The 19,873-nt window shown below is 46.6% G+C and overlaps 1 protein-coding gene across 1 annotated transcript in view; it reads left to right on the forward strand.

Annotated features, from left to right (window-relative positions):
* Alg9 (ALG9 alpha-1,2-mannosyltransferase) overlaps positions 1-12,570 on the forward strand; it is a 60,544-nt gene extending 47,974 nt beyond the window's left edge. The window contains exon 15 of the mRNA XM_032909677.1: positions 11,614-12,570. Within this exon, the coding sequence (XP_032765568.1) occupies positions 11,614-11,737 (124 nt within the window). The 3' untranslated portion in view covers positions 11,738-12,570. The remainder of the gene's footprint in view (positions 1-11,613) is intronic.
* Positions 12,571-19,873: the final 7,303 nt, after the last annotated feature.

Consider the following 19,873-nt stretch of genomic DNA (forward strand, 5'->3'; position numbering starts at 1 on the left):
AGGGTTTATTTGGCTTATACTGAAGGAAGTCAGGACAGGAGCTCAAACAGGGCAGGATCCTAGAGGCAGGGAGCTGAGGCAGAGGCCATGGAAGGGTACTGCTTACTGGCTTGTTCCGCTTGGCTTGCTCAGCCTGCTTTCTTATGGAACCCAGGACTGCCAGCCCAGGGATGGCACTGTCCACAGTGGGCTGGGCTCTTCCCCATTGACCACTAATTAAGAAAATGCCTTACAGCCGGACCTCGTGGAAGCATTTCCTCAACTCCCACTGCTTCCTCTCTGATGACTCTAGCTTGTGTCAAGTTGACACAAAACCAGCCAGTTTATAGCCCTTGTCCCTTCCTATTGCTGACCATGTATTTTTTGTTATCATTTCTTCTTTCGGCTGACAGACTTTTGGTTGTTTCCACTTTTTGGCGTTATGGATAATGATGCTGTAAACACATATGTAGGGTCGGTGATCAGAAACCACAGCAGAGCAACAGAGACTGAAAGGGTGAAGCTTTCTGTGAGAACCTTACTAGTGGGCGTGGTATTACATTGATAACAAGGGAGATGGGAAGGAATTAGGAGTGAGAGGTTGTGGAAGGTGGCAGGTTGTTAATGGAGGAGCATGCTAGGACAGAGAAGCAGTAGCAATGGTGTTGGGGTCTCTGTTCAGTGCACATCCCTGGTGTCCAGCCTCTGCCTCATAGACTACGGGGGTGAGGGGTGCGGGGTGTGGGGAGGGGGTTGTGACTTCTGGTGTCAGGGCCTTTGCCTCCTAGAAAACTGGGAACTTCATATTCTGTGTATACAGTTTTAAGTTGAGAAAGCTGTGACAGTGAGACCTGGCTTAGGAAGGATCTTCCTCTCAGAGGATGCTTTCAGGATGGTGTTAATTCACCCTCTCTCCCTCTCTCCTTATCTCCCTCTCTCCCTCCCCTCTCCCTGCCTCCCTCTCTGTTCTTTCTTTTTGTTTCATTGTTGGTTCTTTGTTTCCAAGACAGGGCTCTGCCTGACTGGCCGCAAACTAACAGATCCACCCGCTTCTGTCTCCCAAGTGCTGGGATTAAAGGAGTACATCACTATTCCTGGAGAGTTTTAATTTCTTATAACTTGTGTGCAGGGGTAGATTTTTTTTTTTTTTTTTTTTGGTTCTTTTTTTTCGGAGCTGGGGACCGAACCCAGGGCCTTGCGCTTCCTAGGTAAGCGCTCTACCACTGAGCTAAATCCCCAGCCCCAGATTTTTTTTTAAAAAAGATTTATTTATTTATGTATAGGAGCACACTGTAGCTATCTTCAGACACACCAGAAGAGGGCATCAGATCTCATTACAGATGGTTGTGAGTCACCATGTGGTTGCTGGGAATTGAACTCAGGACCTCTGGAAGAGCAATCAGTGCTCTTAACCACTGAGCCATCTCTCCAGCCCCAGGGGTAGATTTTTAAGATGATGTGGTAAGATAAAAATCCATTGGCTTCTGAATTGAAGAGGTCTGATTCTTACCGAGACATAGTGTGCTAAAAGCGAGACATAGTGTGCTAAAAGCGTAGAGTTTGATGACCTGTGACTTTAATCTTGGCTTCTTGCTGTTAACCCTGTTCTGATGCCCAAACTCCCACATCTGTAAAACAAAGGTGTCGTATATATTTTGTAGGGATTAAAAGAGAGTACTTTTAAATTGAAAGCACTCTGGCAAGTTAAACCTTTAAGTAAATTGACAAGCTCTGCAGGGTTCTGGACTATGCTGCCTTTACATTTCTTAGGTAGATTTGCACAGTTTTACTTGATTCATTTTGCAACATTTCTTGCTGACAGAGTCTAAATAGGACCTCAGCTGTCTGAAAGGGAAACAATCAGGCTAATTTGAGTGCCAAAACATTAAAATACATACTCTCAAGAGAATGTTACTGGAGAACCTTTGCAGGAGAGAAGCAATGTAAAGATTATTAGGGTATCTTTGTGATTGGAGCAGATTTTTAATGTGCTGGACTGCTGTGGCTGAGTGAGGAAGGCCATTCTCTGTTGAATGCTAAGGAAGGTAGGCCTTGGCTGCTGGACTCTGGAGACATGATTCGCCCACTGGGAGGGAACATGGCAGCCTGTGTCCTCTTTTCTGAATTGACTTCTCTGCTTTCCAGAGGCCTAGAGACCCCAGGCTTCTAACTGGAGCATCCAAGCAGAAGATTTCAGTGACCAACTTGTAGTTCTGCCACGTAGGGCTGGTTCTAGCCCCAGCTTGCAAACTTTGAGCCTCTCATCACATGGCTGTGCTTATAAGGACTGTCAGACTCATAGGAGATGGGATCGATCTACCTGACAGTCTCACTTAAAAGTTTTTCCTACATGTGTGCTTGGTGCCCTCCAAGACCAGAAGAGGGTGTCAGATCCCCTGGGAAAGAAGCCAGTGATCTTAACTGCTGAGTCATCTATCCAGCCTCAAAAGAAAATGTACAGATTTGCTATCCTATAGCAGGCTCGTGTTACATACTTTATGAAACAAGAGGGTTTTTTCTTTAATCTTTGAACTAGGACATAACTGCTACTTGTATAGAATAGCTTGGCATGTGGGTAGATGTTAATACTTCCTCTGAGTCCTGAGAGGAGTGAAAGAGAGTGCTGGAATAAATTAGCAGCTCAGGGGTGACTGTGGAGCCTCGGAGCCTGGTGGGAAAGCCTCTCCAGTTGTTGTTGTTGGCCTTCTGAAGAGTAGGATCTGTTTGCAAGTTTGGAAATGGTCTAAAGGCCCTGCACTGCTTGGTTTAATGTTCTACCTGTAGGCACTCCTCATAGGCACTTCCATTTTGTTTGCATGGCTTCCCATCTGTGCCTCTTCCCATTTTAGAGCATTTTGGAGCCTCATCTAGCTCAATTCTAGACTTGCATGATTAGAGGCTTCAACAGTCTGGGGGAATTTAGGCAGGGTTTCAGACTCCTGCAGATTTAATTACAGGTGAGGAGCAGAGGCAGATTGAACCAGCAGCTGGCAGGGTAGAGTAGGGGCCCTTTCTAGTCAAAGGACCTCAATTGTAGCTAGGTGGGGAGTGCATGATAATGTTTGCTGCTTTGTTCTTTCGGTGCTGGCTAATCTAGAGAATTTCTATAGGCAGTGTGTGGCCTTTTAATTACCCTTTAAAAAGTAAACCCAGATGGGGTTGGGGATTTAGCTCAGTGGTAGAGCGCTTGCCTAGGAAGCGCAAGGCCCTGGTTCGGTCCCCAGCTCCAAAAAAAAAAAGCAAAAAAAAAAAAAAAAAAAAAAGTAAACCCAGCAACTATGAAGCCTGAAGACCAAACACCTGTTATACCTGTATCCGTTTGTGTCCTATGTGACAGGGTGGTCTGGTTGATGGGAGCCGGCATAGGCAGAACTATTTCTTTCTCTAAAATACTAAGTTCACCAGAGTAAGTGTTGCGAAGGGTGGGTTAGTTGGAAGCTTACTGCACTGTAACAGTCACCCACCTTAAAGCTGTAAGAGGAGACCACAGCTGGCTCATCTGGCCAGCTCTTCCTCAGGGTCTGTCCTGCATTGGCCATGAGCTGATAAGCTGAGGCATCCCCACCGTCTCACCCACACCTCTGGCCGCCGAGACTAGCGATTGGCTAGATCTCAGAGGAGGCCATCACCCAGAATTCCTACCCGTGGCTTTTCCTTTTCCTTGGGGCTGAATTCCATTGCTTTCTGACCTAGCCTTGGAAGACAGAAAGTATCACTTCTCCCTCATCCAGCTCTGGTGGGAAGCCAGCGACATCCCTGCTCAAGGGGTGAAGAGTAGACTCGTTCTGCTTATGGCACAAGTACCAAAAATGTTTGGACATGTTACAGAATCCCCAGAGCTTGTTTAATGCCATTCTCCTTCTAAATTAAGTTTTCAATTCAAAGATTTCTTACAAGAGGGAAGAGGGCAGCCCCAAAGGTCATTTCCCCTTCCTACCCAGGTGGAAAGGATTTGACGAGCAGCAGTTGGCATGCTTCAGATGGCATCTGGTCCCTTGGGAAGAATCAGTTCTCCACATGACCAGCGAGTGGTGGGCTCCAGTCCTCTTCCTGCTTGCCAGGCACAGTGGTGCCCTATGTTGGTGCTGAGGACACCAAGAAACGGGAATGGCAGAATTCATGTCCTGTTACACTTTATCAGCTCACTGCTGTCACAGTCTTTCATTCTCTGTCAGCTTCTCCTGCTGCCTCCCCTTCATTCCCTGTTCTCTCCCCTAACCCCCCACTTGCCCCCTAGGATACTTTTCCAAGACCCCCATCTAACATAGCTACCCTTGGCCAGATTTGGCTTCAAAACACATTGTATGTTGCCTGATGTCGTAGTTCCTTAATCATTGAAATCTGCTGACATTTAGGAAGAGTAAAAAGAACAAACCTTTTAATCTCTTGTGGAGCCCAGAGCTCTGCTTTCTCCTGTTATTGGGATGAGTTCTCTAGAAAGACCCATCCCCACATCTCCTCACTGAGCGAGTGCTGTGGACTGAAGAGGGGATTCAGTGCTGCAGGATGGCTCTGACATCATCAGTTTTTGTCCCAGCTTCTTTATGATTCTCAGCACATTAGAGGGTCTTAAGTATATGACTTGGTGGCTTTTACATTCTTTTCATTCTTTTTCCTTTTTTATCTTATTTTTTATTATTTATGTGTGAATGCATGTATGTATGTGCACCATGATTTGCAGGAGGCTGAGCCACCTAGGATACATGCTGGGAACTGAACTCCCCAAAAGAGCAGCAAGTCCTCTTAGCTGCTGGGCCGCCTCTCTAGCCCAGGTTCACTTTCTTAGAGCTGGCTTTATGTAATGGCGAAAGCAGAAGGGAGCAAGGCAAGGGTCTTGTCAGAGGCCTTGTACCTTAGTGAAATAAAAATTGTTCCGGCAAAGTGTACTCATTGTTTACTTCAAAACGTTAATGCTTTCCAGAGTCTTTTTCTCGAGATGGTTTCCAGTGCTGTTCTGCCACCCGGATAAGGCCCCGGTAAGAGTCTGAGGGGCAGGCTGAGGCTGAGACACTGTTGTGTGCTTGCCTGTATCTCAGTCGCTACCAGATGGTAACAGACTGAAGAGAGCCTCCCCCAACCCTTGGCAGGACCGAAGGTCAGAAGGGTCCACTTGCCTAATAGCAAGTCTTTCCCAACTCTGCTGTTCTGAATATTGGCTAAAGGTGACTGGTGCAGAGGCTGTGACGTGGTGCCAGATGCTGCACACACGAGGGCATGATTCACTGTGTGCCTGCGTCACAGAGCTGCGCGTCCGTCTGTGCTTCAGCAGGCTTCCTGATCTGAGTGGTCAGCACTGTGGCCGTACTTCCCCACACGGTCCGAGTGCTGGATAAACTGCTGCAAGTTGAGTGTTACACCAGTTACATGGTCAGGGCAACTTGGCAAACTCTGAACTAGAACCTGAAGGTCGTTTGGCCTCTTAGAATACCATTTTTCTTTAACACAGACACTGAAGCAGTTGTTACTGCCATACCGTGGGCTGCTGTAACTCCCTCCTTCCTGACTCCCACACGTGCAGGTTCTGTTCTGTTCTGCTCTGCTCTGCCTCATGGATTTAGGACTGAAATGTTTGAGAAGAAAGAATCTATTTTTCCTTTTGAAGCTTCGTTTCCTTGTGGAACATGAACATTAGATGCTGGGGAAGTAGACTAGATCATCTGATTCGAGAGGCCGGCATTTCTTCCGTTTGCAGAATCTCGAGTGTTTTCCATAGGAGAGTTCTAAAAGCTAGAGATGCGGCATTGTGTCCTCTCCCTAGGGCGGGCCCTCCAGCGAGCACAGCGTGTTAACTGTGCTCCTGTGTCCATGCGTGGGAAACAGGAGTGTGACTCGTCTCTGCACTGCTTACTGACCATAAAGCAGTGTCCTCACCCATGTCCTGTTAAAGGGTAGTAAAGTGCCCTTATGCTTGCCCAAAACCAGCCTAGTGAATATTAGCATTGCTCAGTAAAGGATAGTAGGTGAGTATGACTGAATCATGAAGAAAACCCAGATTGTCTTTAGATCTGAAGGTACTTTGAAGGGCCAGTTCTGCACTGAGCAGTGTAGGAAATGTCTGAAAGTGCACTACAGGGAAGAGGAAGCAAGGAACAGCTCCAGGAAGTCCCCAGTGGGGCTGAATAACAAGGCTAAATGTGGTTTAAGGTTTGAGTGAGGGCCGAGTGGTTGGATGGATGACTGGTGTGGACAGGGAGAAATGTGAGGGAAACCTGAGTATCAGGAGGCCGTCTAAGCTGACAAATTGACTCCATATTTCCACTTGTGCTGGCTGGTGGTATCGGGGGTGGGGGTGGGGTGGGGTGGTGACTAGCTGCCAGTCTGCTGTTCAGGTCAGCAAGTGCAGATTTAAGTCTCTACAGCAGAATGCTCTCTGACCCTGATAAATGGGATGGTAATTGGATCAGAACACATTCTGAGCTGTCAGCTAGTTATACCGCGTGGATGACTGTTTTATGCATATCTGTTCCATTCCTGCACCGCTTAAGAGACTCTCTTCTGGGGTAGAGTGTTTGGGTTTCTATGATGGTGACACGTATCTTACATCTTGTTCCTTACAGATGCAATCATAGTCAACCTACCGTCCTTTGTTGAGCAACTCTAATGTTCAACACGTGTCACACTGACAGTCATGGGCCTTGCGGCATGAACTTTGATAGGCATCACTGTCTTAGTTTGTGATTGTTCTGATTTATGTTTCCACACGTGTGAATGGGTACACATATGCAGACTCCGTCTTCCAGTGCTTAGCTGTTCTTTTGTGTATTTGATTTTCCTTTCTTCGGAAACAATGTAGTATAACAAGTCTTCCTTAACAGTTAAAGCTACTGCAGATACTAGTGGTTAAGAAACTAATATAGGGGTTGGGGATTTAGCTCAGTGGTAGAGCGCTTGCCTAGCAAGGGCAAGGCCCTGGGTTCAGTCCCCAGCTCCAAAAAAAAAAAAAAAAAAAAAAAAAAAAGGCATGAGCCAAGAAACTAATATAGTCAGGGATTCCCTTCTTTCAATGTCAGAGCAGATAAAAGAAGGAAGAAATGCAGAACAGCAGCTGCTGTCAGACAAGGGGAACTCCAGTCAACTTGTTCATCAAACCGAGTCAGAGAGCCACAGACTCGTCCCTTCGCAGTCGAGAGGAGGGCATGCATATGATGATAGCAGCTTCTGTCTTACTTCTGGAAGCCATCAGCAGGGGGCTCTGTGTGGTGGCTGCAGAAGACCTGTGTTCTCAGGATGCTCAATGCTGTGCTCTGACAAGACCCTGTGTTTTCTCCTTTTACAGTTGTGTGCTCAGGTTTACCTACAAAAGTCTCCTCACTGAATGCTGTGTTTAGGATTTAGTGCTAATTTTTCAGTGGCCCACACCAGGTGAATCCTGCAGAGTTGGGGTGACTCTTGATTGACTTCATGTCTGTCTTTGACGAGTGGCTTAACCTGAACCACAACTTCCTGGACTTGGAATTCCTCATTGGGGAAGGACTCGTCTGTTACCTACCCTTCATGTCTGCATCTATGCTGCTACCTGACAGCATTCAGTATGGTTGAGCTCAGCTGAATCTTTCCTGCAATATCCTTTGCCCACTTTCTTTGTCTACCTGCATGTCCTCCACCCACCCATCCGTCCTTCCAGCATGTCTGCTGTTCATCACAGAGTAGTACCAGGCATAGAGAGCACATCCTCAGTCCATGAAATCTAGATGAGGGAATAAAGCTGTGTGCCATTCATGTTCAGATACAAATGCGAACTCAGTGAGACCATTAGCCCATCGCAAAGAGAAGATGATGTGTCTATGTGGCAAGCATGCAGATCTTCATATAGAGTTGTCATATTGTTTGCTTGTTTAGTTTTTTAAGAATTTGAGGTTTTAGGATGGCGCCTGGTAGTGCACATCTTTAATCCCAGTGAGAGGAAGGTTGATCTCTATGAGTTCCAGACCAGTCAGGGCTGCACAGTGAGATGCTGTCTTCTAAATTAATTAATTAATTAATTAATTTCTAAATTTGGGACAAATTTGTCTGTTCATTGTAAATGTTATAAATAATATTTTACCAACTTTATATGTTTGAAATTTTCTGGTATAATAAGCAGAAAACAAAACAAATTATTTATGAAGCATGGAAACAAACGGACAAGTCATCATAAAGTAACAAAGTCCCCATGATGCTTGCTGCCTATTCTGACCGATTCTGCTCAAATCGCCTGTGCACGTGGCTGTGGGCTTACCCTCACTGGCATGCGTGTTTCCTCTTTCCACACCGGTGTTAGGCACAGTCAGACTGCATAGTTTTTGCAAACATGGCTGTTGAGTTGATGCCCAGGCTTGCATTCTGACAGATCACATTAAGCGTTCCCGTTTCCCTTCTCGATTCTTTTCCTTTGCGGTCCTGAACTGTAGGAAGCTCACATACTCAGATGACTCTCCTGTGTGGGTCGTAGGTATCTTGTCCCAGGCTCCTTTCTTTCTTATTGTTCCAGCTTGCTTTTTATACCCAGCAGTAATGTATAGCGGGCCTTCCATTTCAGTCTTGTCAGTGCTTTTGGTGACGTATGTTCTGTGTGCAGCCGAAAAGTGTTCTGAAATATAGGGGCCTCTGTGGTGTTACCTGTCAGCACACCAGGAAAGTGGCCATCAGCATTCATGGTCTTGGTCCAGTAGGCCCTGTCTCTTTTTATGTTTTTTATTTGTTTTATAAATTATTTACAAAAATAGGAATAGGAGGGTAATGAAAGATTCATTTGAAAATATAATAAATGGGGGCTGGAGAGATGGCCGAGAGCACCGGCTGTTCATACAGAGGACCTGCACTCTGTTCTCTGCACCCACATCTTGCTTCACAACTCTCCGTAACTCTAGTTCCAGTGCCTTGTTCTGGCGTAGTTGGGCACTAGGCATGCGCGGGATACATAGACACACATGCAGACAGACACTTGTACACATAAAAATACACTTTCAAAAAAAGAAATAGAATACATGAAATTTTCTCCATATTCTTTTGGTTATGGATAAACACACACACACACACACACACACACACACACACACACACACACACACACACACACTCTGGGTGTTTTTGTTTCATTAACTCTTGGAACTGACCTTGTAGGCTGGACTGGGCTTGAACTCAGAAGGCTCGTTCTGCCTCTGCTTCCCAAGTGCTGCAGTTAAAGATGTGTACCACCATGCCTGGCCATATATTCTGAATTTTTATTCTGTATTCTCCTTGTTGGGAACATACACACATTCATGCATTACTCCTGAGATGGATACCCCAAATTACAGCCAGCTGCTGTTGTGCATGAGCCCGATGTGTCCATCTTGAAATCTGTCACTAATGAAGTCCAGCTCATCCTCGCTCGTGGCTCTCCTCACTCTTGCTTCATAAAAAGAGCATTTAGGTATTTTTTGAGAAACCTTTGGTGGTTCACAAACCTCCATTGTTTCTTAATTCAAACTTTTTTTTTGTTGTTTTGTATTTAGAGTTTAAAAGTCAATTAGACTGGTCAGCGATTTTTAAATGTCTCTGTCATCTCTGTTCCTCTGTTGTATCCTTCCCTTCAGCCCGTCCACTTACGACATTTTGGAAAGTGAAAGAAGGGCACAGGGCGAGTCTCTATTGTACTGGGAATCGCCCAGGGTCTGACTGCAAACATTGCATGATGCCGTCCTTCCTGGTGAGGGCTAACTGGGTAGAAAGAACGCTGCTTCCTTTTTGTGCTAGGAGCTTATTGTTTACTGATCGATTAGTTATTAATCACATTTACTATGTGTGTTATGGGGGGGTGCACATGAGGAAGTCAGAAGACAGCTTGTGAGTTCAGAAGGGAAGTTTGAGGAATCTCTTCCCTTTTCCTACCATGTGGGTTCTGGCGATCAGCCTCAGGTCACCAGGCTCGGCAGCAGGTGCTGACCCAATTCTCAGTTCTTGAGTTTGAGGCCATTCATCTAGCCTTACAGCCACCTGCAGACCACAACGTGAACTTTGCTTGCACATCAGTCTCCCTGTTTCAGTGGACATGTGCTGTCTGATTCTCATCTGTGTGTGTATGCGTGTATGTGTGCATGTGTGTATGCATGTGCATGTGTGTCTTTGAGGGCCGTGGAGTGTCTCCTGTGCCGGTTTTCCTCTTAGGACATGAGAGATGGAGTATTGAGATAAGGATTCTGACCGGGGCTCCGTGGGGATATAAGTGCCTCCAGTGGTTCCTTCTGGACTGAAAGCGGCTGCAGAGCTGACTCTGCACACCCTGAGCTAGCCCAGGGCTTGAGTCCAGCCGAGCCTGTGTGACCTAATGAACAGGAGTCGTCTCTATTATGGCCACTGACCTGAGGGAATGGGTGCTGACTTTAGACTTTCTGCTCAGAGCATCACTTTATCTGTGCGTTGTGAGCAAAAAGAGGAAATTAACTTTTGTCTGAGCCAGGTGCATCCTCTTCCTGTTTACTCTGCTCCCAAGAGCCCTGCTTTATCCCCAGAGTCTTCTCTAAGCCTCTTTTCTCTACCCAAGCCCTTGAGCTGTTGGCTGCTGACGTGAAGTGTCTCTGTTGAGCACAGGGCACTGCCAGCACCTCAGTTGGGAAGTCTCTCTAAGAGGTGTGTTTGCCCAGTGTGATACCATTGTGTGCAGGCATTGCAGGAGTCTGCCAAGCCCACAGGTAGGCTGCCAGTGCAAATGCCACGTCGACCTGACATTTACAGGTTTAGAATCTGGAAAAGGACTGGCCGTGGACACCCTTTAGCTCTCTCATTTCCAGTATCAGTAACTGAGCCAACTTGGATTTTCAGACTGAAAAATTCAGTCAGGAAGTAATTCTTGATGCCTTTGGAGCTGCCGTTACAATCTCTTCAGGAAAGGATAAATCCGTAGGCTGCAGGATGAGCCATTATGGTAAAGCTTGCAAACTCTAGACCCAGACCTGGATGAGACTCTTACATGAGGCTCTTATCAGTCACTCCACCACCTTGAACAGGCTGCTGATCCCTGCGTGAACCTGGGCAGGCTTAAACTCTGCTCTCCCTCTGTGAAGCCGGGGTCAGTGCCACTGTCCTCATATATTTATCAGACGGAGTAAACACATTTAAAACCAAGTCACTCTCCAGTTCTCACACGTCAGTCATGAGTAGAATTTTCAGGAACATTCTGTGCTCTCACACTTGGGCATAGACGAACTGCTCAACTGAGGCACTGCTGGGACGTTGCGCAGGTACCCAGGACACAGTTTTCCTCCCCTCTCAGGAAGACTCAGAGCTGGTGGAGCACTTGGCATTTATATGATTGTCCTATAATTCCACACTTTGTTCTATATTTCTAGAGTCAGAAATTATTTGGGTGTTAAGAGTAGATTTCAGTCATTACAGCCTTTGCATTCCCTGTAACTTCTCTGTGTCACCTTCGTATGCAAACTGCAGACCCATAGCTCATGTTAGGCTGTGCAGACTTATTAGGGAGAAACTTTTTTGGGGGGGCTTGGGTAACAAAGTGTGTGGTCTGTTATTATGATCTGGTACCCAAATAGTAGACTTTTCTGTATTCACACAAAACATTATCCGTGATGTCGTGCTTGGTTTCCTTTAATTATTGTCAGAGTGGTCAGTAAAATGGTGTAATGTCTCCCTTCCCTTTCTTCTCTCTCCCAGGTCTTCCAAGTTGCTTCGGGCGTTCTACATCCCCTTCCTGTCAGATCAGTACACGGTGTATGTGAACTACACCATCCTGAAGCCTCGAAAGGCAAAGCCAAGCCGGAAGAAAAGTGGAGGTTAGCACACCCCCGTGGCTCCGGTGGACAGCCCGTGTTAGCCAGGGCCTCCACTGAGCTGACTTCCTCCAAGGCGTCATATGCCGTAATGGTCGTCTGCCAAGAATGCCTGCTCTCGGTGCTCTGAGCTCGTCATGGTGTATCTCAAAGTCTAATCAAGTCACGCACTGCCTGCTCCTGTGTCTCTTCTGCATGTGAGCTTTCTGCAGAGAGGCACAGTCCTAGCTCCTGGGGAGGTACCCTGCCCCACTGCTCCTTGTCCTCCGAGTAGTTCTTTACTAGAGCGGAGAAGAGCTGAGAATCCTCGACTCGGCGTGTGCTAGCCTTTTCCACTCCCTGGCCTGGCTTCCGAGAACTCCCAAGCCTTCCTTAGGCTGCGTGGTTTCCCTACCAAAGCTGTTTGGCAAAGGCCAGTGCTGAAAAGAAGCTCAGCCTCATTGCCAGCCGGATGTCCTTTACCCGCCAGCAAGACGCAGCTTCTAAAGCGTCCACAGGACTAACACCCTGTCCCGAAGCTCAGGAAAAAGGCGACCACTGAAGAACTGTGACCTAATCATATTATTTATGATGCCTCTGATTTTCCTTTTATTTTCTTTAAAACTGGTCTTAATTATATGGCTTTTTGGGAAGCGTTGTAAGATTTTTTTAATGTTTCAGCATGCTATATCTTGAATTCTAGAATCTGTACAGAGACTAATCTGTAGGGCATCTTTGGAGGAAAAGTGATCAACAGACTTGGTGACAACACACTTTAAAGTAGTGGAGGCCATTTTGGGGAAATTAAGAATTCCTTTTTGTAACATGATAGCCCCAGTGAAATGAAAATGCTTTACTTCGGTTCTGCTGCAGGGTGTCCTCTAGTTGCACAGGCATTGTCAAGAGCAACCCCAACAGGTGGGCCTGCCTGTAACGTCACCTCTTACAGCATGGCACAGCCCGTAAGCCATTCCCGTGTCTCATTTGATCCTCACAAGTATTGTGAGGAAGACCTACTTCACAGACGTGGAAACAGATGAAGGTGCAGGGGTGAAGTCTCTCCGGTCCCGTGTGTGGGCAGTAGGTAACATGGAGGGGTGAAGTCTCTCCAGTCCCGTGTGTGGGCAGTAGGTAACATGGAGGGGTGAAGTCTCTCCAGTCCCGTGTGTGGGCAGTAGGTAACATGGAGGGGTGAAGTCTCTCCAGTCCCGTGTGTGGGCAGTAGGTAACATGGAGGGGTGAAGTCTCTCCAGTCCCGTGTGTGGGCAGTAGGTAACATGGAGGGTGAAGTCTCTCCAGTCCCGTGTGTGGGCAGTAGGTAACATCACGGCTGTCTGACTTCTCATGCTTGCACAACTGCTGTTGCCTCTCCACTCATTGATGAAGAAAGTGCTGCTTGAAAGGAGGATGAGGTTGACCAGAGAGCCAATTAGCTGTCAGTTCTTGGAGTTCTTGGAGTTCTGTGGCACCTGTGGTTTAGCCTTTCTTCTCAGCACTATGTGTTATTTCTGGCCCTTGCTTTGGAAGTCACAAGGTCTGCTGTACAGTGTTCTTGTCCCTGTGGGTCATGTTATTCCTTAAGGGTGACAGGTTCTAGCAGTACAGAGAGGAAGATCTGATTTCCACAGTTTCCATTTTTTCCTTTTAAAGAAAATAACTTTCTAATGCGAACCAGTCCCAGTGAAGAAGACAGAAAATCATGCATGTGAATGAGTCCTCTTGGAGGTTCTCCTCTAAAAGAAAATCTGCGGGGTTGGGGATTTAGCTCAGTGGTAGAGCGCTTGCCTAGCAAGCGCAAGGCCCTGGGTTCGGTCCCCAGTTCCGAAAAAAAGGAAAGAAAAAAAAAATCTGCTTGGAGATGAATGAAGCAGAGGTGAGGTGGTGGGCCCAGATGGACAGAGTGACAACTGGATAGGAAAGATAGATTTCAGCCCTACTGTGTGAATGATTCCTGAAGTGTCATTTTCAGTGTCTGGTACCGAGTGTGATGTGACTGAAGAAGTGGCGATGGAGCTCAGTAGAGAGCTCTAATCCGGGGGTGTGGCTGGGTGGTAGAGCATGTGTTTACCATGTGCAAGATGGAGCTCAGTAGAGAGCTCTAATCCGGGGGTGTGGCTGGGTGGTAGAGCATGTGTTTACCATGTGCAAGGACCTGGGTTCCATTCCTAACATATGCAGACATACACACCTACAAGTGGTATCAAGTTGAGTGATTTGATTATCTTACATACCTGGAAAATGTAAAAATCCCAGTAGAGGTGCCTGACATCAACCTAGGCCTCTACATATACACACACGCATGCGCATATACATGCACATATGCAAACATAGGTCCCCTGGATGCAGAGATTTCTTGGAAACATCAGTTCGTATCCCTTTGCAAATCTCACTCTGGTTTTCTCCATTCTGTTTTCTGCTGAGCGCGTGGTATGTCTCAGGCAAGTACCTTTTAGCAGCCCACAGAGTTAGCTTCACAAGGGAAAAAGAAAGGTATCTGATCCACGGCTCCTGTCTTCTGCAAAGGCTGTTGTATTGCATGGGTACCGCTGCCCCAGCACCTAGACTAAGTACTTATCTGTAGATTGTTGCCATATCTGTAATCTACGTATGGCTCATAAAGGCCTTTGATAGCAGGACAAGGTAATGGGCATAACTGTGTTTACTTGGCAAATCTAGACTTCTCTGACCTCTGGCGCTAAGTCGGCCTTATTTGAACCTAAACCCCGTGACTCTGAGTGCCAGTATTGACCCAGTCTAGGTAATAGGAATCCATTTTCAAGGTCTGACTCTTAACCATTTTCATTATTTGATTAAAAAAAAGATGTTTTTTTTTTTTAAGATTTCTTTTTTTATTATTTATAAGTACATTGTAGCTGTCTTCAGACACACCAGAAGAAGGCATTAGATCTCATTACAGATGGTTGTGAGCCACCATGTGATTGCCGGGATTTGAACTCAGGACCTCTGGAAGAGCAGTCAGTGCTCTTAACCACCGAGCCGTCTCTCCAGCCCAAGACAGGTTATTTTAATCGCTTGGGATAATTGCAGAAAATTGCAACCTGTACTACTCATTACTGAATTCAGGCTTGGTAGCAGGCGTGATTTTAAATCAAGGTCATTATTGATCACAAACTTAGGTCATATTTTTCTAGTTTGGCATCCTGGGAAAGACCTTTGAAGTCCTTTTGTAAGATACTAGGTAGCCACTTCACCAGAGGGAACCTTCTCAACGTATTGTGCCTCCTAGGGTCCAGTGACTGAGACTCACTGTGCTTCTGTAATGATCTGGCTAATACCAGCCATCTCGGCTTTTAGTTTTATTTCTTTAAAGAGGAAAGGAGGCAATTACTGTGAGTCTGCTGGGCTCCCACACAGAGCCCCTCAGGTAAATAGCTGAAGTGGGTGTGTACTCAGCTTTAATGGTCTGTAACAGGAAGATCAAGGCTTCTGTGAGGTGTTGACTGGGTTTCCGGGCTTTGCTGTCGTATCCGTAAATCAGAATGCTCCTTTAATCTTCCCAGCCTCTGTGACCATGCAGTTCTTGGTGGAGATGACATGAAGAAGCAGCGCAGTGCTGCCTGACACCAGTGTCGTCCAGTTCTTTCCTCTTCCTGGTCCTTGTGCTTTATTTCACACGTCCATATTCATTGCATACTGACTGTGTTCTTGTGAGAGAAAACATTAATACATTCGACAGTGTAGTTCTTTTGAGACAGGCTTCTCTGTGCAGCCTGGTTGCCCTAGAACTCACTCTAGACCAGGCTGGCCTCGAGCTCAGAGACCCACCTGCCTCTGCCTCCCAAGTGCTGGGATTAAAGGCGTGCTCCACCATCCCAGGTTCCACCCCCCCTTTTCTAAGGCATGTGCCACAGCTCTAGACTCGGCTTCCCTTTCCTTAAGGTGACTTTTTTCTTTCTTTTTTTAGATTTATTTACTTATTATCTATAAGTACACTGTAGCTGTCTTCAGACACACCAGAAGAGGGCATCAGATCTCACTATAGACAGTTGCAAGCTACCATGTGGTTGCTGGGATTTGAACTCAGGACCTCTGGAAGAGCAGTCAGTGCTCTTAGCCACTGAGCCATCTCTCTTTAAAAGGCAGGTGACCTTTTTCTTTTGCATTCGGCTCCTAATCTTCCTTGGGAATTGGAATGAGAGCAGCTGCTGCGTCCCTCTGCCGCTGCCCCAGTTCGTAGATATGACGCTCCAGGTCAGAGGACTGAGAAACTTTGGGGAAGAAGCCTTCTGGAGTCACAGTGAAAGTTAGGTTTGCTCCTCTCAGGAGAAGCAAAGCACAGAAGGAATGTATTTCTGAGCACTGTGCTGGAAAGACAATGTGTCGAAGGCCCAGCTTATCTCACCGTGTGCGTATCTGGAGTACTCCGGTCTAGTTTTCATAAAAACCTCAATCCAGTTACAGCTAACATTTGGATAATTTCCCCCTTTGGGGAGGTGTTAGATTTCTTTTTATTCTTTATTATTTTATTATTGCCTAGCGAGTTTTTAATGCCATTTTCTTGTTGCTCTTCACATTCAATCTTGTCACGTGGTTCCGTGTCACTACTTTTAATTTCTCTTCACACATGACCCCGTGTGTCCTGAGACTTAATTTGACTTATTTCTTCTATGTTATTTGAGATGCTTTTATTAATTTAACGCCAGGTGGGAACAGGCCACTGCAGTCATCATTCTGTGTTGTGTAGGACACTGCTTTTCCCCTGTCCGTCTGCTTCCTTATCTTTAGAACCATGTCCAAGAACTGCTCTCCACTTCAGACCTCTCTGATGACTTCCTTTTCTGCCCTTTATTAGGGTCAGGCAACCTGAAGCAGAGCCCTTGTAAACCTGCCTCAGTGTTGATTGGCAGTGTAAGCTCAATGCTGTTGTAGTCCAGAGCTAAGGGCCCCCGCGTTTTTATCCCATGCATGTTTATTGACGACTAAGAAAAGTAAAAGAAACCTTTTCACTAACAGGCAGCTCTTGCTTTCAGTTTGGCACAGACTTTTAATGTTTATTTTTCGAGACAGGGTTTCCTTCTATAGCCCAGGCTGGCCTGGAGCTCAGTACATAGCGGAGGCCAGCCTAGGATTCACAGCATTCTGCCTCCACCCGCCAGCGTTGTGATCATCAGCGTGAGTCACCACGCCTAGCATCTTGGTCTGAATTCTTAGAACAGAAAATATAACAAATTACAAGTCTTGAGAGCTCAAAGGGCAGCTTTTAAGTAAGCCTATTAGTGTGTGTGCGCGTGTGTATGCGCGCGTGCGTGCTATTCTGAACTCCAGACTTTGTAATGAGAGCACATTCCCCAGGGTTGTGTCTAAAAAGAGCCACAAGGCCCTTCATGAAATATTTATATTTTTATATTTCCTGATTTTGGAGGGCCAGACTTGGCACAGATCACCTTTGGAACGAGCCTGGCTTAGAAACCTTTCTTGTAGGTGTGAGGGGCCATTAGGTCCTTCCTGTCCCCTGTCCTGTGGAAGGTGTTCAAACCTGCAGCCTGGGTTTGCATTCACACATTCAGGTCAAATATTAAGTAGCAAATAATATTTAAGCTGGAAGCTGCCCTGGACCTCCCGGCTGTGGGATTCCACCCAGATCTGAGATTCAAACAAGTTCAAACCGACCCATCCGAGCAACGGGATGGAAAACTCAGAGAAGGGACGTCAGGGCCTGGTGCTGGAGAGGCAAGGACAAGTGACCATTTCCTGTGGGAGCCTTGTAAACGGAGCAGTGTGTGTTCAAATGAGCAATTTGGGTGTTGTAAGTGAACATTTCATTTCAGAGTGTTTTTTTTTTTGTCTTGAAATTTAAGTGCGTCTTGAATTATCTTTAAAATCAAGGTAAGTGGGGACCCTTGTTGACTTTTGTTTTGTTTATACTTCCTGGACTTCTGTAATTTCTTACATGCAGGTAAGAAGCATAAACTAGGCAGCTTTTTGATGGGCCTTCAGAGCCCGTTGAAGGGGACGGGCAGATTTCCTCAGTGTGGGGCTTCTCAGGGGCCTGTCTCACCGGGTCCAGACTGCCCCTGCGGTGAGAAGGGCTCTGATTTGCAGAAACAGTGGAGCAACTTGCTCCCTTGACCTCCACTCAGTCGTTTAGCTCGCAGTCGGCTGCATTGCCAAATACGAGTGGGGCCTCTCGGTTTATTCACTGACTGTTTTAGAAGCGTTGTGCCCAACCCCGGAGAAATCATAACCAATAAAGCAGCCGTTCATAGCCAGAGCTGCACATCTCCCTCAGCGGTAAGGAGTTAGTGACTGGGCGAGCACAGGTATTGCCATTTAGAAAGCTCTAGATGGTTTTCCTAGGGTGAGCCTAGAGTTCAACGCCACTGCCCTTGATAACGGCTGGGTAGGCATCACATTGAAGACCACAGCTAGTGAAGGCGAGTGCTAATGTCCTTTTCCAACTGCACCCCTAGCCTCAGGTTCATATTTGGGCCTCTCCCTTCGCTAGGCCTTACCTGTCCTGTCTTCTCTGTCCTCTGGGGTCCTTTTTTTCTGTAAAAAGCAGTTAACAAATGCGACACTAATGCACAGTAATGGAGCCTACTTCTCTCTATAAGGTTCATTCTTTCCACTTAACACATCTCTAGAAAAAAACAAAAATGTTATCGTCTGTGGATTTATGAATTAGGAAAAGAAGGTCTGAGTAGGCAGACTCCACTTCACCCCAGGGCTCGGGCCTGCTTTCCTCTTCAGGCGAGGATCTGTGGTGAGCAGGACCTTTGGGGTAAAATGTGTGCAGATGCTAAGCCATCTTCCCTTCTCAAGGCTCAGCCTGGAGCTGGCTTGGCTTGCTTGTCAGACACACTTAGCTTTCCTCTGGAGCCGAGTCCAGGGAGACCTCACTTCCTTGTCTTGTTACAGGCTGCAGACAGCCCCTTTGCAGCTGCTGCTAGCTGTCCCAGGCATGAGAGCAAAGGTTAATCCCACTGTGAGAGAAGTGACCTGAAGCGTGTTCACTCAACCACTAAGAAGACACCAAGTACCACTCAGGAGCTCGTGGTACCTCTTTCTTGTTTATAAACTGCGTGTCTCTAAGTTCCCCTGGAATTGTCTGTAGGGTGTTCCCATTCTCTCCAGAGAAATACTTGTGAAGATACATAGTGTGTCTGAGTGTGTCATTTGGGAGAGAATCTTAGAAACTTTGCTGATGCTGCCTACTCACATTTTCTTGGGCAACTTCACAGTTTGTGATGACTGGGTGTTCAACAGTGAGTGTTTGTGTGTGTGCATGTGCGCGGGCGGGTGTACAGTACCGGAGATTAAATTCATTGCCACACCTTTGCTTCAGTTTTATCCTTCCGAGGGCTTAAGCTGTCCTGTCTATATAGCCATCAGGGAGAATCACTTGTTTCCAGCAGAGGGCGCCCCACTCTCACTAAAAATCACAGAGTTCATTTCCCTCCAGGAACTTAGTTGACTTGGTAGTTGCCTTATTCCCAGCATGTGTTGAAATATCCCAGCCGAGTGCTTTGAGACGTGTCCTTATATTGCCTCGTGCATTTCTACAGCTGCAGATGTCTCCTACGTAGACGAATTGCCCGCCGCACCCACGATCTCCCAGTTGGTAGGCAACCTTGTAAGTTGCTACTTCTCTGTTAGTCTCAATTGTATTTGGTATGTCCGTGATTATATTTGTAGGTAATAAAAGACAGTGTTCTTGAAGAGGAGGGTCTCTTAAGGGGCAATTACCCGCTACCTGCCCATTTTTAAGCATGCACATACAGCCAGCCTTATCACATATACACTCCTAACCCTACCACTGTTGACTTGCCAATGCTGACACGGGCAGTCTGGAGGATATATGAGTTTCCTGAGTCCTCGCCTTCTGACGCCAACATGTCATTTACAGCACAGTAGCTCAGTGGAAGGTAATGGTGTTTAGCAGGGTGTGAATCTTGTGCAGTAAAAGGCCTTAGAACACCTTTGATGATGATTCCTCACACCTAGCCTAGCCCACAATGCAGAAAGCAAACATTTGCAGAAGGAAGGAGCTGTCCCATTTTAAACGTGCAGGTAACTATTACAGGCAGATTCAGGGCTTAGACAGTCAGCTACGTCAGATAGGGCCTGAGTATCCTCTCCTCAGATGTGCCACCTGATATTTTCCTAGCTTAACCCTGTAGACACTGAATGGATTGAGGCTGCTG

Source organism: Rattus rattus, chromosome 8 (assembly GCF_011064425.1).
Source record: "Rattus rattus isolate New Zealand chromosome 8, Rrattus_CSIRO_v1, whole genome shotgun sequence".
Classification (NCBI taxonomy): Eukaryota; Metazoa; Chordata; class Mammalia; order Rodentia; family Muridae; genus Rattus; species Rattus rattus.